At 41.3% G+C, this 24,315-nt stretch overlaps 1 protein-coding gene across 1 annotated transcript; it reads right to left on the bottom strand.

Moving 5' to 3' along the window:
* Window positions 1–968: 968 nt before the first annotated feature.
* MOGAT1 (monoacylglycerol O-acyltransferase 1) lies at window positions 969–24,089 on the bottom strand. The gene is made up of 6 exons (XM_021553638.2): window positions 23,895–24,089; window positions 13,572–13,750; window positions 12,986–13,187; window positions 11,079–11,253; window positions 7,479–7,678; window positions 969–4,591 (listed from the first exon to the last, which is right to left on the bottom strand). Exons 1-6 carry the CDS (start codon window positions 23,986–23,988, stop codon window positions 4,437–4,439), a joined length of 1,005 nt encoding a protein of 334 aa, XP_021409313.1. The 5' UTR covers window positions 23,989–24,089; the 3' UTR covers window positions 969–4,436.
* Between the last annotated feature and the right edge of the window lie 226 nt (window positions 24,090–24,315).

Raw genomic sequence — 24,315 nt, 5'->3', positions numbered from 1 at the left:
CCTTCAGAATGCAGAACCCGGCTGAGGAGGCAACTGCACTTACCAATCACAAGCAATGGTGGCGAGTGTTGCTGCAGCACCTTGGGAAGCATGAATGTCTAGTTCCATTCTTTGTTTTTCTGCATTTCTTGCCTTACAGGTATAACTTGCTTCTTTTTTTGTACTTCAGCAAAACCAGGATGTGATGCTGATCCATTGATGAACCATGACACACCTCCAATTTACACATGTGCACACACATAATGGGGCTACTTCAAAACAATCCAAGGCCAATTTTAACCCATTTTTCTTCTTTATACTCTTCTGAGATGCAAGGTGGCATCATTCCATAAAAAAAAGTATTTAGCTAGTAACAAAATACAATTAGCCTTTGCCAGTCTTTGGAATTGATAGCTGTCACTACAGCCATTAGTGCTGCATTAAGCTGCTGTACTTTAAAACAAACAAACAAATCCCATTAAATACATCACTGTTGTCAGGTGGGTGGTTTTCCTCTTCCCAACAGACAAATGTAGCCCATTTTTTACTCCAAGCAGCTATTTAGCTCCCTAAAGTGAAACAGAGCCTCTGTTCTAGGGTACAGTTACTAAAATTTGGACCCCATGCAACTTTCTCTTAAAACTCAAACCTTTCTTCAAACCGAATTAATCTCCAAAAGGTGTTATTTCACCAGTTCCTCAGAAGATTGCCCACCCTTCCATGCTCCAGCATCCCTGCTGTGCCCCCTTGGCACTGACTGAGGGCTGCTGCATCCCAGCCCTCCCCTGCTGTGGGTCACTTCTCCCTCAGACCCTTTGGAACTGCATCAGGAACCTCAGGAGAACTGCAGCAAGCAATCCATCCAGATTTCTCAGTGTGATATGAACACAACCTGACAGCCAGACTAATGTGACCCCTCGAGTTCAACCAGGATCCTCACCCAACAGCAGTGAATTCCAGTACCTGGATTCCAGCCAGCACAAACCCACTTTGGTACAAACCTTTATTATCTCACACCTCCTTGCTACAGCTATCATTGAAACAACTGACATTCATATTTTACAGGTACCATAAAAAGTTACAAAGTGTAAATGATGCTGTGTAGTCCACAAAGTAAAAATACTCGAGGATTGACTTTCTGTCAATGGAATTTGGCACAGAGGTGTTCACACAGGAGGGAACAGGCTTGAACTTCATCCTGAGCACATCAGGCAGGCAGTGTTTCCATGGTTTAGAGGCAGAGCTTCTCCTGGATGGATGGCTTCCCTGGCATTATCTGTGGCATTAAAAGGCACAAAGAGAAACACCCCAGGAGGCAGGGCCCAGGCAGTGGGGCATCCCACCAGGAATCTGAGTGCTGCCCAGCTCTTCCAGCTGCAGCTGGGGCAGGGTGTGTCACCATTCCTACCAGCTCCTTGCTCTTGCTTTGTCCACCATGAACTGCAACTGGAGATTCTTGCTCCAACAAACATGGGCAGCTTCCCTGTGCCTGCAGCAGTGCTGGGATTGATGCCTGTGGCAGCCAAAATGGGTCTATGGCTGCCAGGGCTCTGCCTTTTAGGCTCAGGATTGCAGGGCTGCTTTACAGATCCACACACTAATATTTACAGAGGTAAATATTTCAGATGACACCATGTCTATCACATTTAGAGACAGAAGTTCTATCTTAAAATAGTCCTGGGTACATTAAATAATTGGTTAATAAAAGGTAGTTTGGAAGGACCATCATAAGCAATATGCAGTGGTAACTGAGCAACAATAAATATTTGAGTTGTTTGGAGATTTTGTTGGTTTGTTATTTTTTGTTGGGTTTTTAAATTTTTGGGTTTTTTACCATCTCCACTGTTACAAGGCAATGACAATATCAGTAGCCATAGCAACACAATCCCTACTTGTTCTACCTGAGCCAGTTATGGATGGTACAGAGAGCCCAAAGATAATTTCACCATGGAATTCAGAGGAAAGCATGTTTATAGGGTACCCTTTGGACCAGATATTGTCCTAAAATCAGTATCCACATATTCCCTAGAAGTTTTGATTAATTTAATCAACAAAAAAACCAAAAACATTGTTACTTTCCATCCTCAACTCAATGCTAATATTTTTAAATTTACAGTCTGATATTTCATATCATTTAGGTAATAGAAAAACAACAGACTAAGAATGAGAGGAAATGTCTCATTAGGGCAGATGATCTAGGAGAGCACAGTCTGACAGACTCCAAATTCTTCCTTCATGAATAATCCTCACTATGCATCAGGGCAGGCAATAAGGAGGCAAATCCAAAGGAAATTTCACATAGCTGGCTAAGAAAAACCAACTGCTCAGGGATCATCACTTTGTACAATCCTCAGGACTGAGACCTCTTCCCAGGTAACAAACCTGCCATGTCTGACCTCCTAGAAAAGTGCCCTTTCCACAGCTGAAACAGTCCTGATCTTAAGCTGGGGTCAAACATGCACAGCCACAGTGCTTCCTCTTCTCAAACCCAACTCCTAAACCCCATTTTTGCTGAATGATAAGACACCACTCAGTATTTTCCATCATAGAGACCAGAGATCTCAACCCAGGGAAAGGTGGGCAGAAAGTGAGGAAGCAAGATGCCTGCACCACAGTGATCATCAGAGATCAGCAAAGGCGTGGGAAGGGAGGGCAAGCACGCATGGCACCAGGAAAGCTCAGGTAGAGGTGAGCAGCAGTCTGTCAGGGAAGAGGGGCTTCCTCAGGCACTGCAGATTCCAGCCCTGGTTCCCAGAATGTTTGTGTCATTGTAGAGAAAATGAGAGCACGACTCAGTGCTGGCTCAGTGTTGTTTACATCCGGATGACAAATAGGCACTAGAAGGAAGAGCCCTCTTAAGGAAACCAACCTGTTGCTGGAGGGTGTTTTGGAGCACATACATCTGCTCTGTTTGGCAAATACTTGTTTGGCTTTGGGGCGTTGGTTCAGTCAGAGTTCACTCCATAGAAGTAATTTCCACTCTTTTCTTTAAACACCTTCATCTTGCTAAGATACTTTCTCTCCAGAGTTCTACCTTGTTCTCAAAGCCCCTGCTGTGCTTCTAAGAGCCTCCAGCCCACTGAATACACAATGTGAGAGTCCTGCTGCTCCTGGAGCACCTCAGTGCTCAGCTGAGCCAACCAAAGATGCCCAGGCTGCCTGATAAGCCCATGCACAACCTGTCAGAGCACCTAACTGATCTAATATTCAGGCACCAAAACTGCTTAAAGCAGAGAAAACTCTTCACTAACATCAGATTGCAAAGCCTGCAGGCAGTCAGAAAGCATGTACAAATACAAGAATTTATCTCATAAAATTCAGTAATATATTGCAATTCTTTCCATACACAATAATCTCCAAGATCTAGGCATTTTCACTGAAAAAGAGTTCAGCTAAGATTTTTTTATTTTCTTTTCTGAAGTGAATATACACATTTAGGATAAACCTTTTCTCAAATTTAGGTACCTGGTTTATATACAATGCATCCTCTTAACCTGCTGCACCCTAGAACTATTCTCACACTGTCTTGGCACTGCAGCTGTGTCACCCTTAACACATATTGTCAGTGGGCAAAAAAAAGGTTTTATCAAGTACACTTTCCTTGGTGAAATTTCAGAACTGACTGAACAAATTGGGCTTCCCTTCCTTCTGTGCTTGACATAGGATTATTTTTGATTTGCAAAAGATGAAGAGTTCACATGATTCCCTCCTTCTCCTGTGATGCCATCTCTTCCGAGGCTGAAACAATCAAAGCTGCTTCATCTTCCAAACTTATGATCCAAAGCAGAGATTGTCCAAAACAGTCACATCATTCAGTGCTTCCCACCACCCAGCACACACATGCACACAAAAATCTCAACACACTGTTCTCCAAAGAGAAGGTTTGCTCTGCTGCACGACTTAGACAACTATTTTTGCCAATATCCAATTCAGGGCTGAAGGCTCTTATTTATTCTTGAATTCTCATGTAAGTGGTTTACAGTAGCCATCTGCTGAAAACATACACCTTCACTCCTATGGAAGAGCAGCAGAAGTTTCTGACATTCAGAGAACAACCTGATGTCATGTTTGATAAATGCTGGTAAATCTCTCAACCTCTAATCAAAGACTTCTTGGGTTTATACTTCTGCTACTGATTTCATGCTGGGGCAATTTCCTGTGCTCAAGCTGTGGTAAGAACATCTGTGTGGAGCCTCTCACTCACATTTCTGGCACACATGAACCTATAAAAGGACGACTCAAAACAGCATTGGCTTTGAGGCTTACATCCCAATGATCCCTCCCCCCACCGCCCAAGAATAAGATAAAAATCAATAAATCATCTAATAATCCCTTCTTAAAAGTATTCCTTACATAAGGATAATTACAGATTGCAAAATACAGATTGCAAGAAAGACATCTTTGAACAGACACTGTTTCTTTGCAGCATGAGATTCAGAATTACAAATTGTAATTTGCTACTCAAAGATGAGAGATCTATGTGCAGGGATGCCGTAATTGCTTTTGTGTTCTTCAAATAATTTCTTTAGTTTCTGTAGATACAATGCATGTAGCTGATCAATCTCTTCAGTGGTGGGGTTCAAGTTCTGTTTTACAGGGATGGGGCTTCCCACTGTAAATCAAACACAACAGCATTAGCTTCATTAACATCTCCTTTTAAGCAGAATTGCTGTCCCTTCTGTAAGAGCTCCACCACGGCTCCCATTCAGATGGCAGAATCACAGCACAATTTTCTTAGCCCCTGATCATGCCCTTCACAAGCCTCAGTCCTGGGTCTGTTTTTTTACTTCCTTTTGCTCAAGTTCAGGTAAAATGAATGAAGGAACCCCTCTCCAGCATTTCAGTTTGGCAGCAAAAGAGCAAATGAGAAGAGTGATAAGCTCTAATTTGAAGGAGCAGTTTACACTTCAAGATACAATCCTATGGGTTATGTGCTGTCTACAGTTCAACATAATATTTAAAAATATGTACTTTCTTACCGTCTTCTGATCTGAATATAAAATCACACAGTGTGAGGCATACTTAGAGGACAGTGGTGCCCTCCACCACACTGTCACATGAACAGGACTGAAGGAAATCTTTATCTTCCAGTTTATTCAAAATGGATATCACTGCACCAGAAATGTGACCTCAGCCTACGGAGGGGCAGCATGTAAATCCCCTAAACCCTGTGAGGCGTCTCTGAACCATCCATTGCCCACAAATGTCACTGGAACCAAAATGTTCTCCAGGCACTGTGCAAAGCTTGCTACCTGCTCCATGGGAGGTGACTCCGTGGAAATCCACAGGGCAGCCTTCACTTCCACAAAAGTCTATGGCTAAAAAGTGGATTGCTAGGAGAAGCTTCCCGTGATCTCAGTCTCTCCTGTGTTGTTCAGCCACCAGATTTTGACAGCTATTCTTGCATTGGAAGCACCAACACCTTAACAGATCCAACTGGGATTATAGAAAAAGCCTAGAAAAACAGAAAGCTAAAAGCACCCTCAGGACTTTTCCAAATGCACCTGAAAATTCCTGTTAAGAGATTCAGCCACTTCAGATTGGATGGTGATGACTAAAGGCAAGCCTAGCCAGAACCACAAAGAGCTGAGCCTGCATTTTCCTGCTGCAGCTCAGCTGCCACCAGCTCTCAGGCCTGAGTGGTGCTGAAACTCAGACTTTACATGGCTGGGGTGGGAACCCAGCCCTGGATTGAGCAATACCTTAGAGGGGTGTGAAATCAATATACACACAATGCAGGATTTCCAGAGGCAGGACTGGAAACAGCAAACAGCCCCCAAGCCCTTCTGTAACAGTCTCTTCTCCCAAGAGTGAAGATTTCTTGTGGGATGGAAAACTACCCTCATCTCTAATATGTGCAGCTTTAAGGAACTTGCTTAATTTGATATTTTAGAGTTGAGTCTATTTCTGTAAAGCAGTAATAAAAAAAAAAGTAAAGGTAAAATAAAAGCCCAATACTCAAACTTCAGAGGTCTTGGCTTAGCTGAATGGCTCTTGGATCCATGGCTTCTGAACCAGGACTGGAATCACCCATAGCTGCCCACGTTGGCAGCACAGCTCATCACCTCAGGTGAGCTCACTGCAGCCCTCAGGAGCTGAGCCAATGTTTCACAGGCACACCAAGAACACCCCACACACTTCCAAGGACACAGGCACATCGTGATAGTTTCTCAAACATGGGGAAAGAGACACAATAGGCAAAGGACCTCATGAGATCCTCCAAGTTCTGCTGCAGGATTCTGATCTTGCTGATTTGTAGCACTCCTGTGCTTTTGTCATGATGAAGAAGTGCCTCAACAAATAACACATTTTAAGCTTCAGAACAGCTCTGGTGTCATCAGCCCAAAAAATACCCCACAGAATTATAGATCTCATCCAATACATCTCATTCCAAAGCTTTGATAACTTTTTGGCTTTAAAATAAGTGGCATTTTTTGCCTTCCTGTGTACAATGTGGGCATTAAAAATTAAATATTTTCAAAATACTCAACTGCATGAAGTGATAAAACACAGAACTCTTTTTATGTTAAATTTCAAGCAGATATGTTTTTGTCTTAAACATTTTTACTTGTTCATACTATAATCAAATCAGTCCCATAAAGAGGGAGAGTCACCTTCAAAGTCCCTTGTGAAACACCAGAAAAGCTCAATTTTCTTTAGTTTGCTCAGGTCAGAATCTAGCTAAAAATGATTTATCAAAAAATTTACAGACAGCTCTTGCCTTTGCATGAGACCCAGCATTACCTATTTTGTAAAGGTGTGGTTGTCACTAGCACTAGTAAAACCATGAAAAATATGTTCAGTTCCACACTCCAGTGAGAACAGATGAGCAGTAATCAGGGCTTTTGGGGAAAAACACTCTCCCAAACTGCCTGTTGATGTGGCATGCACACTCACAATTAAACATGATAAGATCTTTCCAAGGGAAAAAGCCAAGAGGGAAGGAAACACCCGAAGACCTGCAAGGCCATCTAAGTGGCAGCCTGCCCAAGGGCTGTGGCACCACAGTGTGCCCCCTCCCTTTCCTCCTGCATCTCTCCCTCTGTCCTGATGAGCACCAGGTCAGGACCATGCCAGCTCCTTCCAGCAGCCCTGCTCCAGAGCTCTGCTGGGGTGGCTGTACATCAGCTGGAACATCCAACTGCTACTTCTCTGCAGAGCTAAGAAATGAAGGTTCTGGCTTCTCACAAAACAGCCACAGCATCCAGAACCACAGCAACAGCTGCAGAGCTGTGGCAGCCATCTCATAAAAACCGGACAACTCTTGGATTTCTTTACAGATTGCCAAGGATAGGAGCCTATGGATAACTGAGAATGAAGAGTAAAATTTGGCCAGAAAAGGGAAAGGGAGAAAATAATTGTTCCCTTTAACTGGGAACGACAGTAAATGTCACATACTTGGTTTGTAAGAATAGATTTATACATTTACAGATATTAGCAGCACACTGATGAATTTCTAAACATTTGCAACCACATTAGAAAAAGTGCAGGGAACTTACCAACAGTATGAATAGGTTGCCTGTAAGGTATTAAGCCAAAACTGTATTGGAATACTCCTCTAGCATGAAATAATGGTAAAGCAAAGCCCATTATCTTTTGCAACTTCTCCTGTACATTCCTGAGCCATGAACCTTTGGGATTTGCAACTTGCTTGAATAGTTCATTTTCACCAAAGGAAAACACTGGGACCAGATGAGCCCTGTAAAACAAAGAGGACTCTCAGAATTCTACATCAGCCTGCACTGCACTGCACTGCAGTTCACATCAGCAGCATAGAAACAGTTTCACAATAACCAGGCAGTTTCAGCAGCTTTGGATTTCATCAGCGACAGGCATTCAACCCTTATATGCAGCAGCTTTTTGGATGCCTTGGGTGATTGGTGTTTAAAAAAAAAAGTGATTGGCACACAACTAGCAACTTGCTTTTAGCAGTATTTAGTTGGTTGGTACCTATTGCAATTCGTGACTGTTCAGAATTATGAAAATGAGTAATTGCATATATCATAAGTATGTCTTTATCCACCACTATTTTAGCAAGTCCACCCTTGTTCCACTACATTTTTTCTCTTGGCAAGCAAAGAAGCCTCACTGCTAACTTTATAATGCTCCCAGCTGGGTGGCATCAAAACCAGATCTCAGCTTTCCCTTGTCTTTTGACCAGAGTAATTCGTGCCCTTGATTTTGGCACAAAAAGTTTGATAAAAACCAGACACCCTCACAGACACAAGTGCAATGCCAAATTCCTTCTCTGCTGTCCAATTCCCAGCCAAACCCTGCTTCCTCTGGACTTCTTCAAAAACAGTAGCCTTAATCCATTTTTACCAGAGGTCACATCTTACCCACAGAAATTATGCGAACCCACTTTGGCTCTTGCACAGCCTAATGAATTCTCATTCAGTTCATAAATTGGCCTGGGAGGAAAGGCACTGACTAGCTTCTGGACAAACAACGTAAGTGGATAGAATCAGTGCAGGTAAACCCACTGTTGTATTTAAAACCTTGGCTGCAGTATCATTTTTAATTAATGCTTAGTTTCATTAACTATTCTACAGAGTTTAGAGAAAAAAAAGAAGGATAATCCTAAGCAGTCTCTGAAGGATTCAGGGGTATTTTCTTTATTTAAATCTTAGTTTCTGTATCTTAGCTCTATTCTGTCCCCACTACCTTTGAGAAAAACCTTAATGTAAAATAGCAGTATTGCTAGAACATTGTCAGAATCAGTATGCAGAGCTGTGAGTGCTTGAGGAGGATGCACTGAGGACAGAGCTACCTGGAAAGCACTATGGACTGTCAAAATCCACCTGTACAGTAAAACACAACTGCTTCAACAGCTTCTTTAGCCTGAGGACTCACACAGACTATCATTCCCACATACTATTCTGACTAGTGTCTGCTCAAAGTTTCTTTCTCCAGTGGATTTATCACCCTGCCACCTGTAAAAGAAATATCAGAAAGCCTGGTACTTACTGTGGCTGTGTAAACACTCAGCTTTTTACTACAACACTAAGACAAACAGGAACATCTTGTGGTGCAATAGCTGTAGTGCCCTGACACTATGGGATTTGTTTTAATCTAGTGAAGACTTTTGCAAGATGCTATGTAGGACGCTAAGACAGAGAAATGAGTAACTTACGATTGTGAAATTAAGATAAGTTATCTGATTCATCATTTGTTTTCTGTCTTTGGGATTTCTTCACTTTGTATCAGATGTTTGTACTACCTTGACCAAAATGTCTTTTGCAGAAATGCAGAGGACTTTTGCTGACATATTCAGGCTACATTTGACAAGCTCCTAGCTGAGGAACACAGCTTCTCTGTGCTGGCAGCACAGCAGCCAGGGCCAGAGGGCACAACCCTCTGCATTGCCCCTTCCTTTGTTGGTATTTGCAGCTGCAAATCATGAGCATCAGGAATGTGTGCAGGCACTGGTGGCAGATGGGTCTTCTCATCCATGTCCCACAAGCCTCCCTGGCCCTTTTATTTCCACTGGAGTTGGAAATTTTCTTCTCATTTTGTTAATTGTTAAAAACAAGACATCAAAAGCAGAAGCAATTACTGGATGCCAAGTCTTTGGACAAGAGTTCTGTTAGACTCGCACTATCCCACAGCCCTGCTGGACAGATGAGAAGTCAGAATTCCAATGCTTCATACAGAAGCAGGTTTTTGTGCTGGTGTTTGTAGGAATGACTTGGAGCCTGCTGGTTACAGTGCCCATGTGAGTTGTAGCCCTTAGCCACTCGGGCAGAGACAGGCACTGCCACCCAGGGGAGGGCTCTTGCCAGCCATGACCCTTTTAGAAAGATGAGGACCATCACTGGAATCTAAGTAAGTGAAGGGGTAAAGGGGCCATTCCTGTGTTTTGCAAGTGTCCCACTCTTGCTGCTATGTGTTGGAGATACTTTTGAAATCAATGCCATGAGAGGCACAGGCGTATCTGATTTCATAATCCGAATCAATTTAGATGAGAGATAACCACCACCAACCTTTGTGATATGACAGACCAGACATCTATCAACATACTAAGAAGAAAAAAAGTATCTAAATATTCTTCTAATCTTTATGGTTAAAACAAACAAAAGCTAGTGAGTGTTGAGGATCTCACTGAATTAATCAACAGCTGAGCAAAAATTGAGTAAGGACTCATTTAGGCAGTAAACAATTCAAACACACAAGTATTTTTTCTGGGTACAAATTGGACTAGAATGTTCCATTCTGTTGGCACAAAAAATTCTTTATGAGAACCTAGTGATACATATAAGAAATACCCTTGAAATTTTGGCACAGAACAGTTTCTAGTTTTTTGCACTCTGTATACAAGCAGACAGCCCCTCATGTCAGAGATCACCTTTTCTCCAGTTAATAGCTTAAAAAGCTCTTATAGATTTCTCAAGACTAGTATTTTTTTCTCATTGCTTCACATATATAATCCTGGGAGCTGTTCAGAAAGTGCAGCCAGAACACACAATTGGTTTCAATATTTCTAATACACAAACCATCTAGACCAGTCCAGAACAGACACAGTATCTTATACTGTGCAAAGCACTCAAAATATATTGATACCATCTGTTTAGTAACACACTGATGGCTGCTTCATAGTAAAAACTTAACTAGTTTTTCTTGAGATTTTCACCAAAAATTCAAAGAAAGTCTTTAGAATAATAGTGAAAACAAATATTCCTAGACCATAATTCTCAGTGATTTAATGAAACAGGGCCTGGCTATCCAATTTATTTGTTTGCTTAAAATGGTAAGAAAATTCTACCTTAATGCATCTTCAATTTACAGAACAGAAAGCAGAATGTTTGCCCTACTCAGCAAAACCAGCCAAGATTTACTAATATTGTTTCATAATTCTTATTCTTGGTTAGTGCAAGAAACAACTGAAATAAAATAAGATTTGCTAATAACACCTACTGTTACAAATTATGAAAGTCAAAGGGAGTTTTCAACACTCCCAGATTGGATCTAGGTGGATAGATTGGCTCCTGTGCCAGATATCTGCATGTTCTTAGACACTTAGACTCTTTCAAATTCCCTAATTTTATAGAATATGAACTATATTTAATCTACATTCAAAGCATGCTTAATGGAAGACCTACCCATGTTTCAGGGCCATTTTAATAAAGCCCTTCCTCTTGAGGATGTTCAAGGTTAGACTTCCAGGATGTGCATTCAGAGATTCCTCTGCTCCTCCAATCACAATGACAGATGCATGGCCACCTCCTTCATTGCTCAGCACATGTGAGACACTTTCCTTGGATGCAGAAACCATTCCTTCAGGAGGAAATATTTTCAGAGTGACCACTGGATATTCATGTACAAGTACAGTAGAATTTAAGAATATTTTTAAGCATATAAATGATTTTTCAAAATTATAACAGCTCAGAACAGATTTCAAAGGTTTGGGTTCAAGCTCCTCACTCTGGAACAGAATTGGTTTTGGACACATGCTTTGATTTCACACTGATGAGTTCAATGCTGTTGCCTATTGCAAGAGTTTTGAGTTCTTCAGGGTGTGCTCTTCTGGCAATTTAACTCCCCCTCAGAGAGACTCTGTGCCCAAGAACAGAGGGGGTGAATGGCAGCAGATACTGCTGAGAAGCAGCAGCTAAAGCTGTACAGCAGGTGCATACAAACACAGGCACAGAGGGGTTAACAGAATGTATAGAGGATTTGTTAACTCAAACATGGAGCTACAGCCTGGGGTGTCACAGCTGTGCTGCTGGAGGCAACAACTGCACATGTTAGACACAGGCAGAAAACACTGGGAAATGAAACATTGTGCAGGAGCATGGCTTTCAGGACATGGAAAATTTTGCAAGTGTTTTATGATTGGACTGGTGACCTGTATTACACCAAAGGTCCTCTTTCATTTATCAGCTGCATACCTGTGAAAACCAAGCTCCAATGCTGGCTCTTCTTTAGTGTGCTTTTTATTGCAGTTATTTCTCATTCTGCAGGTAAATATTTGTTCCCACGGGTCAAGATGCCAAAAACATGTAAATCTGACTTCCAGACAATGATTAAATGACAGTGTTTAAAATTGCAAGGTTCTACCACTGCCAATCCCTCACTTAGCAAGCCTCAAAGAACGCCCTCAGAAATTACATTTGCATGGAAAGGCATTCTCTGATACGTTGCAGTATACATAGATAAGTAATTCTAATACTAATCTGGGCAACATCCCAGGCATGTTTCTGTGCATGGAGCTGTGGAACAGCTTCTCTCAGATCGCAGTGTCAGTGTTGCAGCTATGCATAAAGTTAGATCTCTGTGTCTCCAACTTAGTCTTGTGCATCAGAGCAGGCTTAAATGTTGTAGTTGAGTGAATTTAAATAAACCCTGTATTAAACCATTGTGGGGGAGCACTAGTTCTTGTTTAATTCTTCTCATTTTTCAGTTCCCCCAACTTGATTGCTTGTTATTTTTATCTTTTATTACTGTAGTACCAGTCATGAATATCACCCCTTTATGACAAATGCTTCTCAGAGCAGAGAAAAAAGGTCTCTCTCTTTAGAGTTCACATCTCAATTAAAATTACACAAATTTGCAACATGGGACTTCAATCAGAAGCAGGTAATTAATTTCTGAGTATAAATATACTTGTAATGTATAACACTAAGCCCTTCAGGTAAGAGATTAGCCTGAATTTGTTTTACAAGTGCCTGCTAATGACTAAACAAAATTACAAATTATTATGCTCTTCTCTTCTTGTATAAAATGGGTACTCACGACTGCTGTCCGATAGTTCAAAGGAAAGCCAGCAATTTCTTTTCAGAAAGAAAAACAACTCAATGATATAGTTTACAAAACTATTAATAAAACCTTCCAAATTGTTAATTTTTTTTTTTTGCCACAACAGTTCATCATAAAGTAGAAATTAAATTTAGCACCGACAGTGATCCTTCTGAAATTACTTACCATATATAAGTAGAGGAATAGACTCTACATTTGTAACAGAAGCTAAAATATGAAGCAATAGCTGAGATGTTCTGCTTTTACCTACCAGCACTCATTATGTATTCTCTGAAGAAGGGACAGCCAAACCAGATGGGCATGATATGGAGATATGGAGTAAGCCCAGGAAATAAATTTTTGAAAGGAGGATCGGTGCAAAAGTTTCCAAAGGCTCCAGCTACCAGGACCCCATGAGGGTGAAAGCCAAGTAAGTAGTTGTGATTTGGGTTCAGTTCTGAAGTTTTTATAAGCTGAAAAATAGAGTCAGTGGTGGGCATTATAATATTTACCTCAATAACAACGGTATGGAGATTGCACATTGACAGGACTTAGAAGCAACGACAATGAATTTCCTTCTGAGAACTTAACATGACTGTCCTGCTTTACAGATAAACAAAGCTTAAACAAATGTGCCAGGATACCATGTCTAGCATTTACTGTGCTGAAGCGCTATCTTGTCACCCAACAGTCCAACTAGAAAACCAGGCCCTGTCCCCTTTTGACACTAAATCTCAGATTTCCCATGTTTCAAAAAGAAGTTAAGTGAGTATTAGAATTTTAGCAAAAATGAGTCTTAGATGTTTGTCCATGGTTATGGCTATTCAAGGTGCTTGTGAGAGAAATCTTTTACTCACATGAATGGGAAAGTATTCCCTGAAGTACTTCCAGAGAGTCCAGCTCCTGACCCACTGGGACCGTCTGCCCCCAACACATGGTGTTTCCCAGTCCAGGTAGAGCCACAGCAGGTACAGAACAGCAAGGAACCAGAAGTTGCCCAGAATCAGGAGCACAAAGAATCCACAGCAAAACTCTGCTACAAGAGACAAAAAGTGAAAGCATAGCAAGCATTAATCACACCCGTGTCCTTTTAAGAATGCCCAGCATACAGATTTACGCAAAGTGCACACAAATTGAACTCAGCTCTTTCTACATGGTGCTGTTACAGTGAGGGTGAAACACTACAAGGGTCTATCATCTCAGTCTATTATTTCTCCCTCTACTGCACAACTGGATATTTGGCAGAGAGCATCTGGTTTACCTAAGGCAAAATAAAAGACAACAAGAGCTAACAAGGATGTGATGCTTTAGGGAGAAGAAAGGAAAGCTGGGGAAGGAAAGAAGGGAAGTGGAACCATATCAACATCTTTTTTCTAATTACAGGGATGTTGGGCAATCATTTTCTATTCTCTTTCTCAGCTTCTCTACCTATAATATGGGGGTGGTAGCTCTACTCCCAGCCAGAAGTGGTGTCACTGGCCAAGGAGATGCACTAGACAAGACCAAAACACAAAGAGGTTCCACTTCAGCCACTAAACACATCAGTCAAAGGAGAAGTTCAGTGCTGCTATGGGAATACAACAGCAGGTAAGTCCTGATACTTTCAAACATAATTAAGTATGAATTGTAACACCCTCCTACAATAGTGATACATAAGAATTGTATTATACACAATTCAAAGAGCAGGAAAAAGTTGCTTGGTTAAATATAATGTGTTACTTGGGTCTTAGCCTTGAAATAATTTCTCAGGGAAATCCTATGGAAACTTTATATTTGGAGAACTTGCAGCATTTTAGTCTTGGAGTGTGTTGAACAGCCCTGATCTGAGATGTCTGAGGAGTAGGAGCTGCTGCTGTCTGCCCTGTGGTACCCCTGCAGCAGCCTGCTTGCTCTGACACCTGAACAAACCCATCAGGCTCATGGATCAGACGCTGAAGTCCAGGTTGCAAGGGAACCAGGGCTTGAACATCATAAATTTATACAATGGCAAGTGTTGTGGTTTGATACAGAAAAGTTTTTTAAGAAGAAGAGGGTTAAACTAATTAGTAGTTGAAGTTAAACATTAACATTTAGATTGACTATTAAAGGTTAGATATGCTTCTGAGAACACAAAGGGGTTAAAAGTAGAATTTTTAGAAGAATTTTCTTTTTTTAGTTTTAGCTAGAGTACAGTATAGACTGTCCCCTGCCCAGCCAAGTGGCTGGGTTGGGGAGGGGAGTTATGTAGTTTAAATTAAGGTAGGTCAAAAGGTAGAAGAGTTAGAACTGGTTTCAGTTTTTTCTGCATAAAAAAGCAAAAAAAAATTAAGATGTTTCTGTTCTCTCTCTAGAGTTTCTTTAGAGAGAGAGAGAAAGAGACAGTAATAGTGTTAGTAGTATACTGGTAGAAGAGGTGGAAGTGGGGGAACAGTGTGGGAGCTGGAGCCTGGGCCAAAAGCCATCCAGAGAGTTGAAACTTTTAATCCTTTCTTAAGAAATAAAAGCTTTGTGAAATTTTACTCCTCCTCAGTTTAAAAGAAAAAAAGAAAGACAGCCTAAGACCTGAGAAGTTAAGAAAAAAGTTAAGAGAGAAGATGATAAAATAGCATTTAAATAAACATTCTCTTATTAACCATAGACTAAGCCAATTTATCCTCCAAAAGAAACTGTATTTTAAGAAAATACACAGTAAACCAAAAAACCTACTTCAACAGCTAAAAAAGACAAAAGTAGAGAAAACAACAAAAAAAATTTAAAAAAGCTGTAGTATTACCCCCTGTCTTCAGATAAGAGAAAAAAAAAAAAATCTCTGTTCCTAGACCCTCAGCCCCAGAGAGAAATAGGGGGGACTGCAGTCCCAAAAATAAAAAATGAACTGTTGTTTTCTTTTTTTTCCTCTTAACAAAACATCCTAAAAACAGTCTGTCCATGTATAGTAGTAAGAACACTGTACATAGAAAAGAATGTGTCACACTGACAAATTTTCTCCAAACAGTACCACGTGTAACATAGAAACACATAAAATAACAGCTGTATTTCTTAAAGGGTTTTAAAACACAAAAAGAACTCCTCTCTCTCTCAGTAAACTAAATATTAATTATCTAAAAAGTAAAAACCTAACTAAAAGTCTAAGTTGTGTCTCACTGTCATTTATTAAAGTTAGGGGGGGAAGAAAAATGTTTAGAAAATTTTCATTTCAGTTTTAGTGTGTGTTTTTCTTTCTTTTTCCTTTTATAGTAGTAGTAATTTAATAAAGTTTTTCCTTTATTATTAAACTTAAACCTACTCTACCCTGTTCCTAATCACATCTCACTGCAATAATTTAAGAAGTTACATTTTCATAAAAGCACTAGCATTATACCAGTATCAAACCATAACAGCAAGCAAAACAGGACTTAGTGCTCACTGGAAGACTCAATTGGCAGAGTCGCAGGAGCCCAGTGTTTTTCAGAGATATTTTACAATGCCGAAGCAGTACTTGATGTCTCAAAATTGACTGGCTTTCATGAGGGCAGTATCCTGTGAAATCCTAGAAGTTGCACCAGTGAAACATACTGAGCTAAATACACCACTGAACAGAGCAGATGTAAAAAAGCAACAGAAGTACTTCAGGCAAGCATTTGGCTCACACAATGTAAAATATCACCAGAACTGAAAACTTTAGAATAAGTAGATGAACCAAGTGTAAAACCCACTCATCCTAGTTTAGATCACCTTGATTTAGGTGAGGTATTTCTTGGGTGTTGAAAAGTCAACAGATTCCCTAAACTATGCAGGTTTTGAGCTGAGATCTCAGCTTGGTCTACAGGTAGCCTTGAGTTTCCTCCAACCTGAATATTTACTTTTTCTGAACTTCAACCAGCTTGTTCCTGTGCCTAGTTTGACTGTGCCTCCAGAATAGAATTTGATATCTTGTCTAGAAAGGGATGAACATTCACATTTCCAGCAGGAATATAAGCAGGAAGGGAGAAGGAAATTACCATAAACAAAAGCAGGAGCAGGACAAAACCTACCATTTTCAAGGATACTCTATTATTCAGTAAAGAAGCTCACTGCTTCCTCCTCAAGCAAATAACCCCGGTCTTGCACAGAAAACTACTTGAGCAAGAGCTCTTGAAAAACACCACAGCTAACTGAAGCCCACAGATCCCCCCCAAAGTCAATGTGGAAAACTCACAAGAACTGAAACCAGTTCTAAGGAACATCATTAATGCAGGACAAGTAACACGGGTAAAACATGATGTTCATATTTCACAGGAATTTCACAGGGAATCCCACAACAGCATCACTCTAAAATAGGGCACAGAAATCTATTGAGGAAAAGTCATTACCTGTTCCTTGAAGAAGAGATCTTGAAACTATAGAAATTTCTAGGAATGCTAATCTGGACAGGATGCCAAGGTTCTTGGTTTAAGTTTGAACAAGTATGAGAAGCTTTTTCCAAGCAGCTATAAACAAATTCATTTGTTATGCAAAATTTAGTAAGTACTTCTATTTCCTACTCCTTCCTTTCAGAAGCACTTTCCATCAATCATATGGCTCTTTTAACACGGAATCACATGGCTTTTTACTATCAGTTTGCTAGCAAATAGGCTGAAAAGTGCTTTGTAGCCAACATCCTTGCTGTGAGAGCTAATTACATCAGCAGTGAGAAGGCCCAGATAGCAATACTTAATCCCATGCAGACAAACAGCCACCAGATCAGCAAGCTGGCTGCTCTGCTTTAGCTGGGACACCTTCCTGAGTGCAGGCAAGGCATGGGGAGATAAGTATGCTGTTAGCACTTCCTCAGGGGAGCTCAGCATCTCCTAGGACAAAGTTGATTACTGCATTCCCAATGAGACGTGTAAGGCAAATTCCTTTTACCATACCTCCTCATTATTTCAACGAATTAGCAGCCTTCGAGATGAGCTAAACACTGATGACTCAAAACCAATGAGCCTGTAAACACAAACCTGATGTTTTCTCCTTCAGACACGACAGTGAGTAAATAAATAACAACCATTTAAACTGAATTCATAAACAAATTCCAGGCAAAAGGTGAATAACTTGGGATTTGTCACTCTTCTGCATGGTTGTGTCCTTGGATGTAGTTCCAGTGTACATTCTAAGTGTAATTTTTTTGGTTGAACTTGCTTTGAAAACTATCTCTGTGATATATTGGATTTTGGGGGTAGGTGAGGGGGGAGGAGGAAATATAGATTAAAAGATAAATCACTGCCATGGAACTCTGAACATTGGGTTTGTGAACCAATGTTGGTGTGTCACTTCTCCTCCATTTCCCATTTACAACACATGCATACTCATATTTTGCAACAAATGGTGAAAACCACTCTATGTAGTGTTAGCTACCAGCACTGGCAGCCATCCTGCCCAATGATGTTTGCACACTTGACCCTTCAATCATTAATCAGGCTCTGAATTTGCAACTGGGCGCACCAAATTTATAAAATAGTTAAATACCAGGGATAGGAAGCAGAAAAACAGCACAGGTTAAATCTGGAACTTAGAAGCTTCAAATGCATTTGGAGTTACTAAGGCATCAAAATGTTTGATTGATATCTGTTGTGAAAGCCATCAAATGCAAGATTGTCCCTGTAAGAGAAAGCTTCCATTATGCTCAGAGCAGTCATGGACAGCATGGGCAGTGCAGGTGGTGCCAGGGGTGCTGGTGTCACCCCAAGCAGCACTACAGGCTCCCTGCAGTGTTCCAAAACCCATGCAAGGGAGCTCACTCTGAAACTGGCTGAGCAGCCAGCATTAGCTGGATATGGATCAGTCTCCTGTGAGGGCCTTTGTCAGGTTATTGGTTACAACTGGGAGCCACAAAGATCTCTGAGCACTCCTACCAAGGAAGCTGTATCTCAGCAGTGCTGTGATAGCAAACACAAATCCTCAATGGCAAGCTTTAGAGGTCTGTTTGGGCTGAAATTTGGTTCCAAGTTCCCAAGACCTTCCACTGGCAAATACTGATAAACAAGAGATACAGAGCATTACACGCAACTGATTTGGAGGCAGAGTGGCCTGGATACCATAAACCCCCAAGTTACTAATTGCCAAACCCCAAGACAGCATGCCAAATTTAGTGTACATGTTTCCCATTTCTTTTCTTTCTCCTTAGGCATTCACTGTCATGTATGTTCACATAGGGGTTTATCAAGCTTGGGTCTCTGGCCTGACACAGCAGAGACATTTTTCTTAGTATTTTTGAGAGATACAAACAGACACAGACACCTGGATAAATTCCCTCCCTAAGACATAGGTAACAGAGGCAGCATTCCTAGAAATACTAGTCAGTAAGTACCCTGTTATTCCCTGTGATCACACTTCGGTCCCTACCCATAGGCCACCAATAAACTTCATGGATAGACAAGTGCAGAGTGACAAAAACACATAGCAATAACAGTCTGCTTGCTATGAAAGGCTCATGGAGATTAGCTGAGTTTTCTTAAGCACCAGAAGAGGTTTTTTTTTTTTTTTTTTTTAAATACTTTGAGGAAGAACAAAACTATATTAGTTATCCAGCTACAGCTGATGAATTAAACCATCATGGCATGTTTGCAGAAAAGGTTAATATTTGCTTTAGCACATTACACTGACACCTTCTTTCTCAACACAGAAACCACTTATTATTCCAACAGCAATCTCTCACTCTATGGCAAATGTTTCATCATTTCTATTCTTTTGGGGAAGCCAGATCCACAACTCAAAACTGTCTCCAGCAAGTTCAATTAACAGACTGCTTCATCCTACATGCACAGAAGTTAAATCACTAGAAAACAGGATGTAGTTTAACATCTTCAGCATATTATTTTGTGGCTTTGTGCATATTAAAGTATACCTTCTATTATATACTGATTTTGCATTATTAAGGGCTTTGCAAATAAATACAGGGATGCCTTCACAACAGTCACTTCCTAAATCCCCAGTGAGAAGACCAGAGACACTGCTGGCCCCAAAGGTGGGTCTTAGAAGATGCACCATTCTCCCCTACCATCACCTTTTCACAGAGAAAAACCCTGGTATCCCTGCTGAAGGGTTAAACTCTCATTTCCTTCTCTCATTGTCTGGCCCAAGACACCCCCACTCCACCCAAGTTGCTCAGTTTTGCATTTGATTTTGTACATGTTCAAACTCCACTGTTCATTTTCACATCAGGGCACAGAAGTTAGCAGGAGCACATAGCTCACCAACTCAGCTTCTAGCTTTACTTTCTTCAAAAACGCTCTCATTTGATCTGTGCCCATTAGAGAGAAAGGAAAACAAAAGGCTAAAGCACTGGGAAAGCAGCACTTCAACCAAACCTGACTGATTTTTTCTCTGTTTTAATGGTTTTGCCTTTAAATGAACCCTTTGATTTACCTCCTGATACAAAGTGAACCTGACTGACAGATGTGCAGTACTTAGGCACAGAGCTCACAGCACACACCAAGGACAAATGCCCAACTGATGTGTGCTGTGTCCTGTGTGAGAAACAGAAAACATATACCTGTTCCAAATAAGAGGATATCAGGCATACTGGTAAATGCAGCAAAATTAATTCAAAGTTATTTAGAAAAACATTTCCAAGCTTAAAAACAAAGATTTCCTGCAACCACTGGGCACATCCACTGCATACATTGACAATTACTTTAGTGCATATGCACAATGAACCTATGATACAAAAATGGGGGTTATGTAACCTCTTTGCTTTGCCAGTCCAGCAACACTTACAGGCTTGGAGATGTTATTTCTGCAGGTGACTTTCTGCCCAGGGTCAGGTTGGACAGAGGCACAGAGCAATCATGAGCAGCCAGCACACAGCCAGCACACAGACAGACATGGTGTGGGTGTTGCACTAGCTCAGAACAGGGCCAGACCTGCCCCAGAACTGTCAGCCCCCAGCCAATCAAACAAATCTCAAATAACTGTAATTACCAGCATAAAACTACCATCTGTAGAAATTGTCTGCTTTGGCCTTTTATCCAAAGCAGATACATGAAATTTTGCAATCTCGTAGTATCTGCTGTTTCAGCAGTAAAACACTAATGGTTTTACATTATGCTTCAGCCAGAAGCTCTTTTGGATTTGTGCTTAATACAGTGAGAAATAGTAGGATTTTAGCATTTGCCAGCTTTCAGTTTTAACAGCTTTAGTTTTCTGGACTCAAGACCAGTAACACTTGTCTTTCAAAAGACAGAAGCCCAATTTAAACACTTCTCTCTTTCATGGAACTTATATCCAAACTTTTCTGGTCTACTGACTTGGAGAAGATAAGAAACTACATGGCATTTTCAGTCAACACACAGTGGGAAACTGTTAATGGGCATTTCTCTCATCTAATCTAGAAACTCTTACATACATATCCCAGTATTTCAGAACTTATTTTTGCTTTTGGTGTCATGCCCCTGGATAACGAACAGGCAAATCACTGTTACAATGAAAACTTGTCTTTCCCCTTTGAGGGTGAACTTTGGCAGCTTGCAGCACAGAACAAGGAAGCACAGGAACTTACAGACAGAATTTTAAAGAGGTTCCTTTTGTATATAATGAAATTCTGTGCACATCTGTACAGCATTTTTGAGACAGAGGTATGTTTACTCTGCCTACGCTGCACAACAGAAGCAATGGCTCTCTAGGGCAGATCCAGCCCAAGCTGGTACACTGCATGAAGAAGCAGAACTTTGCTTGTACCAAGCTGCTGCCACTATTTTTTCAGTATTTGCAGACTGATTCACTCTTTCTATAGTGGAGATGAGATTTAGGCTTCAACAACTACTGTATGTCTGTATTTCAAGCCAGCTTGTCAGTTGAACAAGTAAGGGCATTTTCAGTCATCAATTCCACAATCTCAGAAAACCATGCAGCATTACAACAAAGTAAGCCTGGAGAGCAAGGTCTTTTTACATTTTTCAGCCAGGAAGATAAAACCAAGAGTCTTTTAGCCAAGTCACATTGTGAATTCTAAGTTGAAATAGGCTCCCATTCTCCTTACGGCTTACTTGGTGTGCGAAATGACTTTTTCACATGTCACTCCCCAGATTTGAAGCATATCATTGGCCAATTCAGTTTTTGTCATTCAGGACACTAATTTTCAGAGTTATCTTACTTCATCTGTTAGTCCTACAGTTCTTTTACTAAGCTATGGCACATTACAACATACCTAGATGGACAACTTCAATAGCTAAGTCAGTACCCCATATATTCACTGCTCTAAACAGAATCCCTCTAAACAGATTCCCCCTCTAAACAGATTCTAAACAGAATCTGTTTAGAAGGATCTAAACAGATCCTTTGCATCTATTCCATGAATCATTAGTTGTCATAGGGCATTATCTGTTCAAGTTTTCACACGCAGATATGTAACACAAGACAGACAACCAAGATCATGGTTGGCATAAGCTAGTTCCAGCCACACACAAATCCCCAAAGAACACCTAAACCCCCAACCTATTCTGTGATGAACTCACACAGTATTTCACTGGTCCTGAGGCATCCCCTCACTGATTTGAAAGTGTCACTATTTAATCCACGGCTTACAAACAAATATCTGTCCAGAAAAAACAACAACAAAAAAAAGCTGAAAAATTCAGACATAGGGCCAGTCCAGAACATCAGAAACCATCTCATTTAAGTAATTTAGGATTCATCTATCTGAATTTTCCTGCAGCTAAGCGAAACTTTTTGGCCAGATCACTGGCTGCCCTTTCACTTGAAAGCATCTGTCTACGAAATGACAAGGTCACATTGCTCAGCTCTAAAGATAAACATCCCCACGGAGCACAAGCAGATAAGTATTATTAGAATCAAATTGTTAATCAAGCATTCTTGCAAATCCATTTTTTCATGATCACATAAACTCACTATACTCAACATAACCAGCCAGAAGATAATTTCTGAGATGATTTTCCTTGACATTTCCAGGCAGTGCCAGCTGCAGATGACAGCTCCCTACTTTGACAGCTAAACTACAGAGGGGATTTTCTGCATCCTGATCACTTCTAGTCAGCACAGGAAGACGTGGTTATCTGCACCAGCATTGCTACATTAGGGAAAAAAAAGTTTTCTTCCACTGCCCCTGAACTTCCACTGCTTTATGAGACTTAAATAATGGCTCATGCCAAGACCTAATTCAATAACAGAAAATTAAAACTACAGACTACTTACAATGTAGCTGCAAATAGAAACTGTTTATCATTTAGCTACATATAATTTCGAGGTAACAGAACATCTGCTGATTAATCTGTGAAGATACTTCATAGCCTCCATATTTCCCCCAAATCTTTAAGGCGTGGGTTAACAACCTAAAAAAAACTGAAAGACATCAGACCATCTGTAGGATAATACATTTGTAAGACATACAGGGAAGAGAAGTGCACACTACTTTTTTCCTTGTAAATCCTAGAGCATAGATGATCTCAAAGCATTCCAGCATTTTTAGTAATACACAGGTGGCTCTGTACCTCAGAACAGACTATTCAATAACCACTGCCCAATTTATACAATCCATGGATTTAGTCTCATAGAGTTAAGGCTTACCTTATCAAGTGATTCATTTCATCAAATTCAAGATATCTACTCACGTGAGTAAGATTTGCTGCCGTGAATAGGTGTTTAATGATAGGTGTCTCTTAAGATATTAGGAACATTAATTATAGAGGAACAATCAGTAGAAAAAGATTACCAAGTAGAATTAGCAACACTTGCTTAAAGCCAGTGAGGACATCTTTCATATTATTTACAGAAGTGTCTGCATTTGAATCAATTCACTGATGATGTCCATTATTTTTCATTACCTTGCTAAATGAGAATTTAATTGAACTACCGCATATAGTTATTTTACGAAATTACGAATGAAAACAGTATGTACCAGAATTTATGCTCATTTTCAATAAAAAAGTCGCTGTCAGAAACCTACTGGGCATCTCAATGAGGAGCCACAGACACTAGCTTTTTAGGCTCATATTTGAAGCAGAACCCATAGAAAGAAATAGACCCCCATAAAAGAGGAAAAGCCATCCAAAGCTTTCAGGGAAGAAAGAAGTGCGATGCTCTGGCCCGCCCGGGGATCGCCCAGGAGCTGCTCGCCCCCGGCCGCTTCTGCACGCACGTGGAGCCACGGCTGGCACCGAGCGATGCCCACGGGCAACGCCGGTCACGGAAAAAGCCGCTTCTCGCCCTTTTCTCTCTGGGGCAGGGGTAGGGAGGAGGAAGGCTGTTACCCAGCAGGAGGAAAGAGAAGATCCACTGCAGAACGGCGACTGTCTGAATCCTCCTCTTTAAGGGGACATTGATGGGGGCAAACTCGACCTTCATGCTGACGGAGAGCAGCGCGGGAGGCACGGATCTGCCGGCTCGGGCTCCAGCCGCAGCCCCAGCCGCCGCACCTGCCCGCTGCGCGCCGCTCTGCGCGGCCCCGGCCGGGCAGGACGCGCCCCTCCCGCCGCCGGCGCTGCCCACGGCCGCGGCTCCGGCAGGCGGGGACGGGGAGGCGGCGCCGCCCGCCCCGGCCGCGGGAAACCCGATCCTGGAGCGGGCAGAGCCCGGCACACTGCGGGGGCTGGCGGCTGCTACAGCCCCTCCGCCCACAGGCGGCCGGCGCGGCTCCCCCGGCCCGGAGCGCCGCTCCCGCTCCGCATGAGC

The sequence above is a fragment of the Lonchura striata genome, chromosome 10 (assembly GCF_046129695.1).
Source record: "Lonchura striata isolate bLonStr1 chromosome 10, bLonStr1.mat, whole genome shotgun sequence".
Taxonomy (NCBI): Eukaryota; Metazoa; Chordata; class Aves; order Passeriformes; family Estrildidae; genus Lonchura; species Lonchura striata.
Note: the sequence above shows the minus strand (reverse complement) of the source record. Positions and strands in the feature narration are given on the sequence as shown.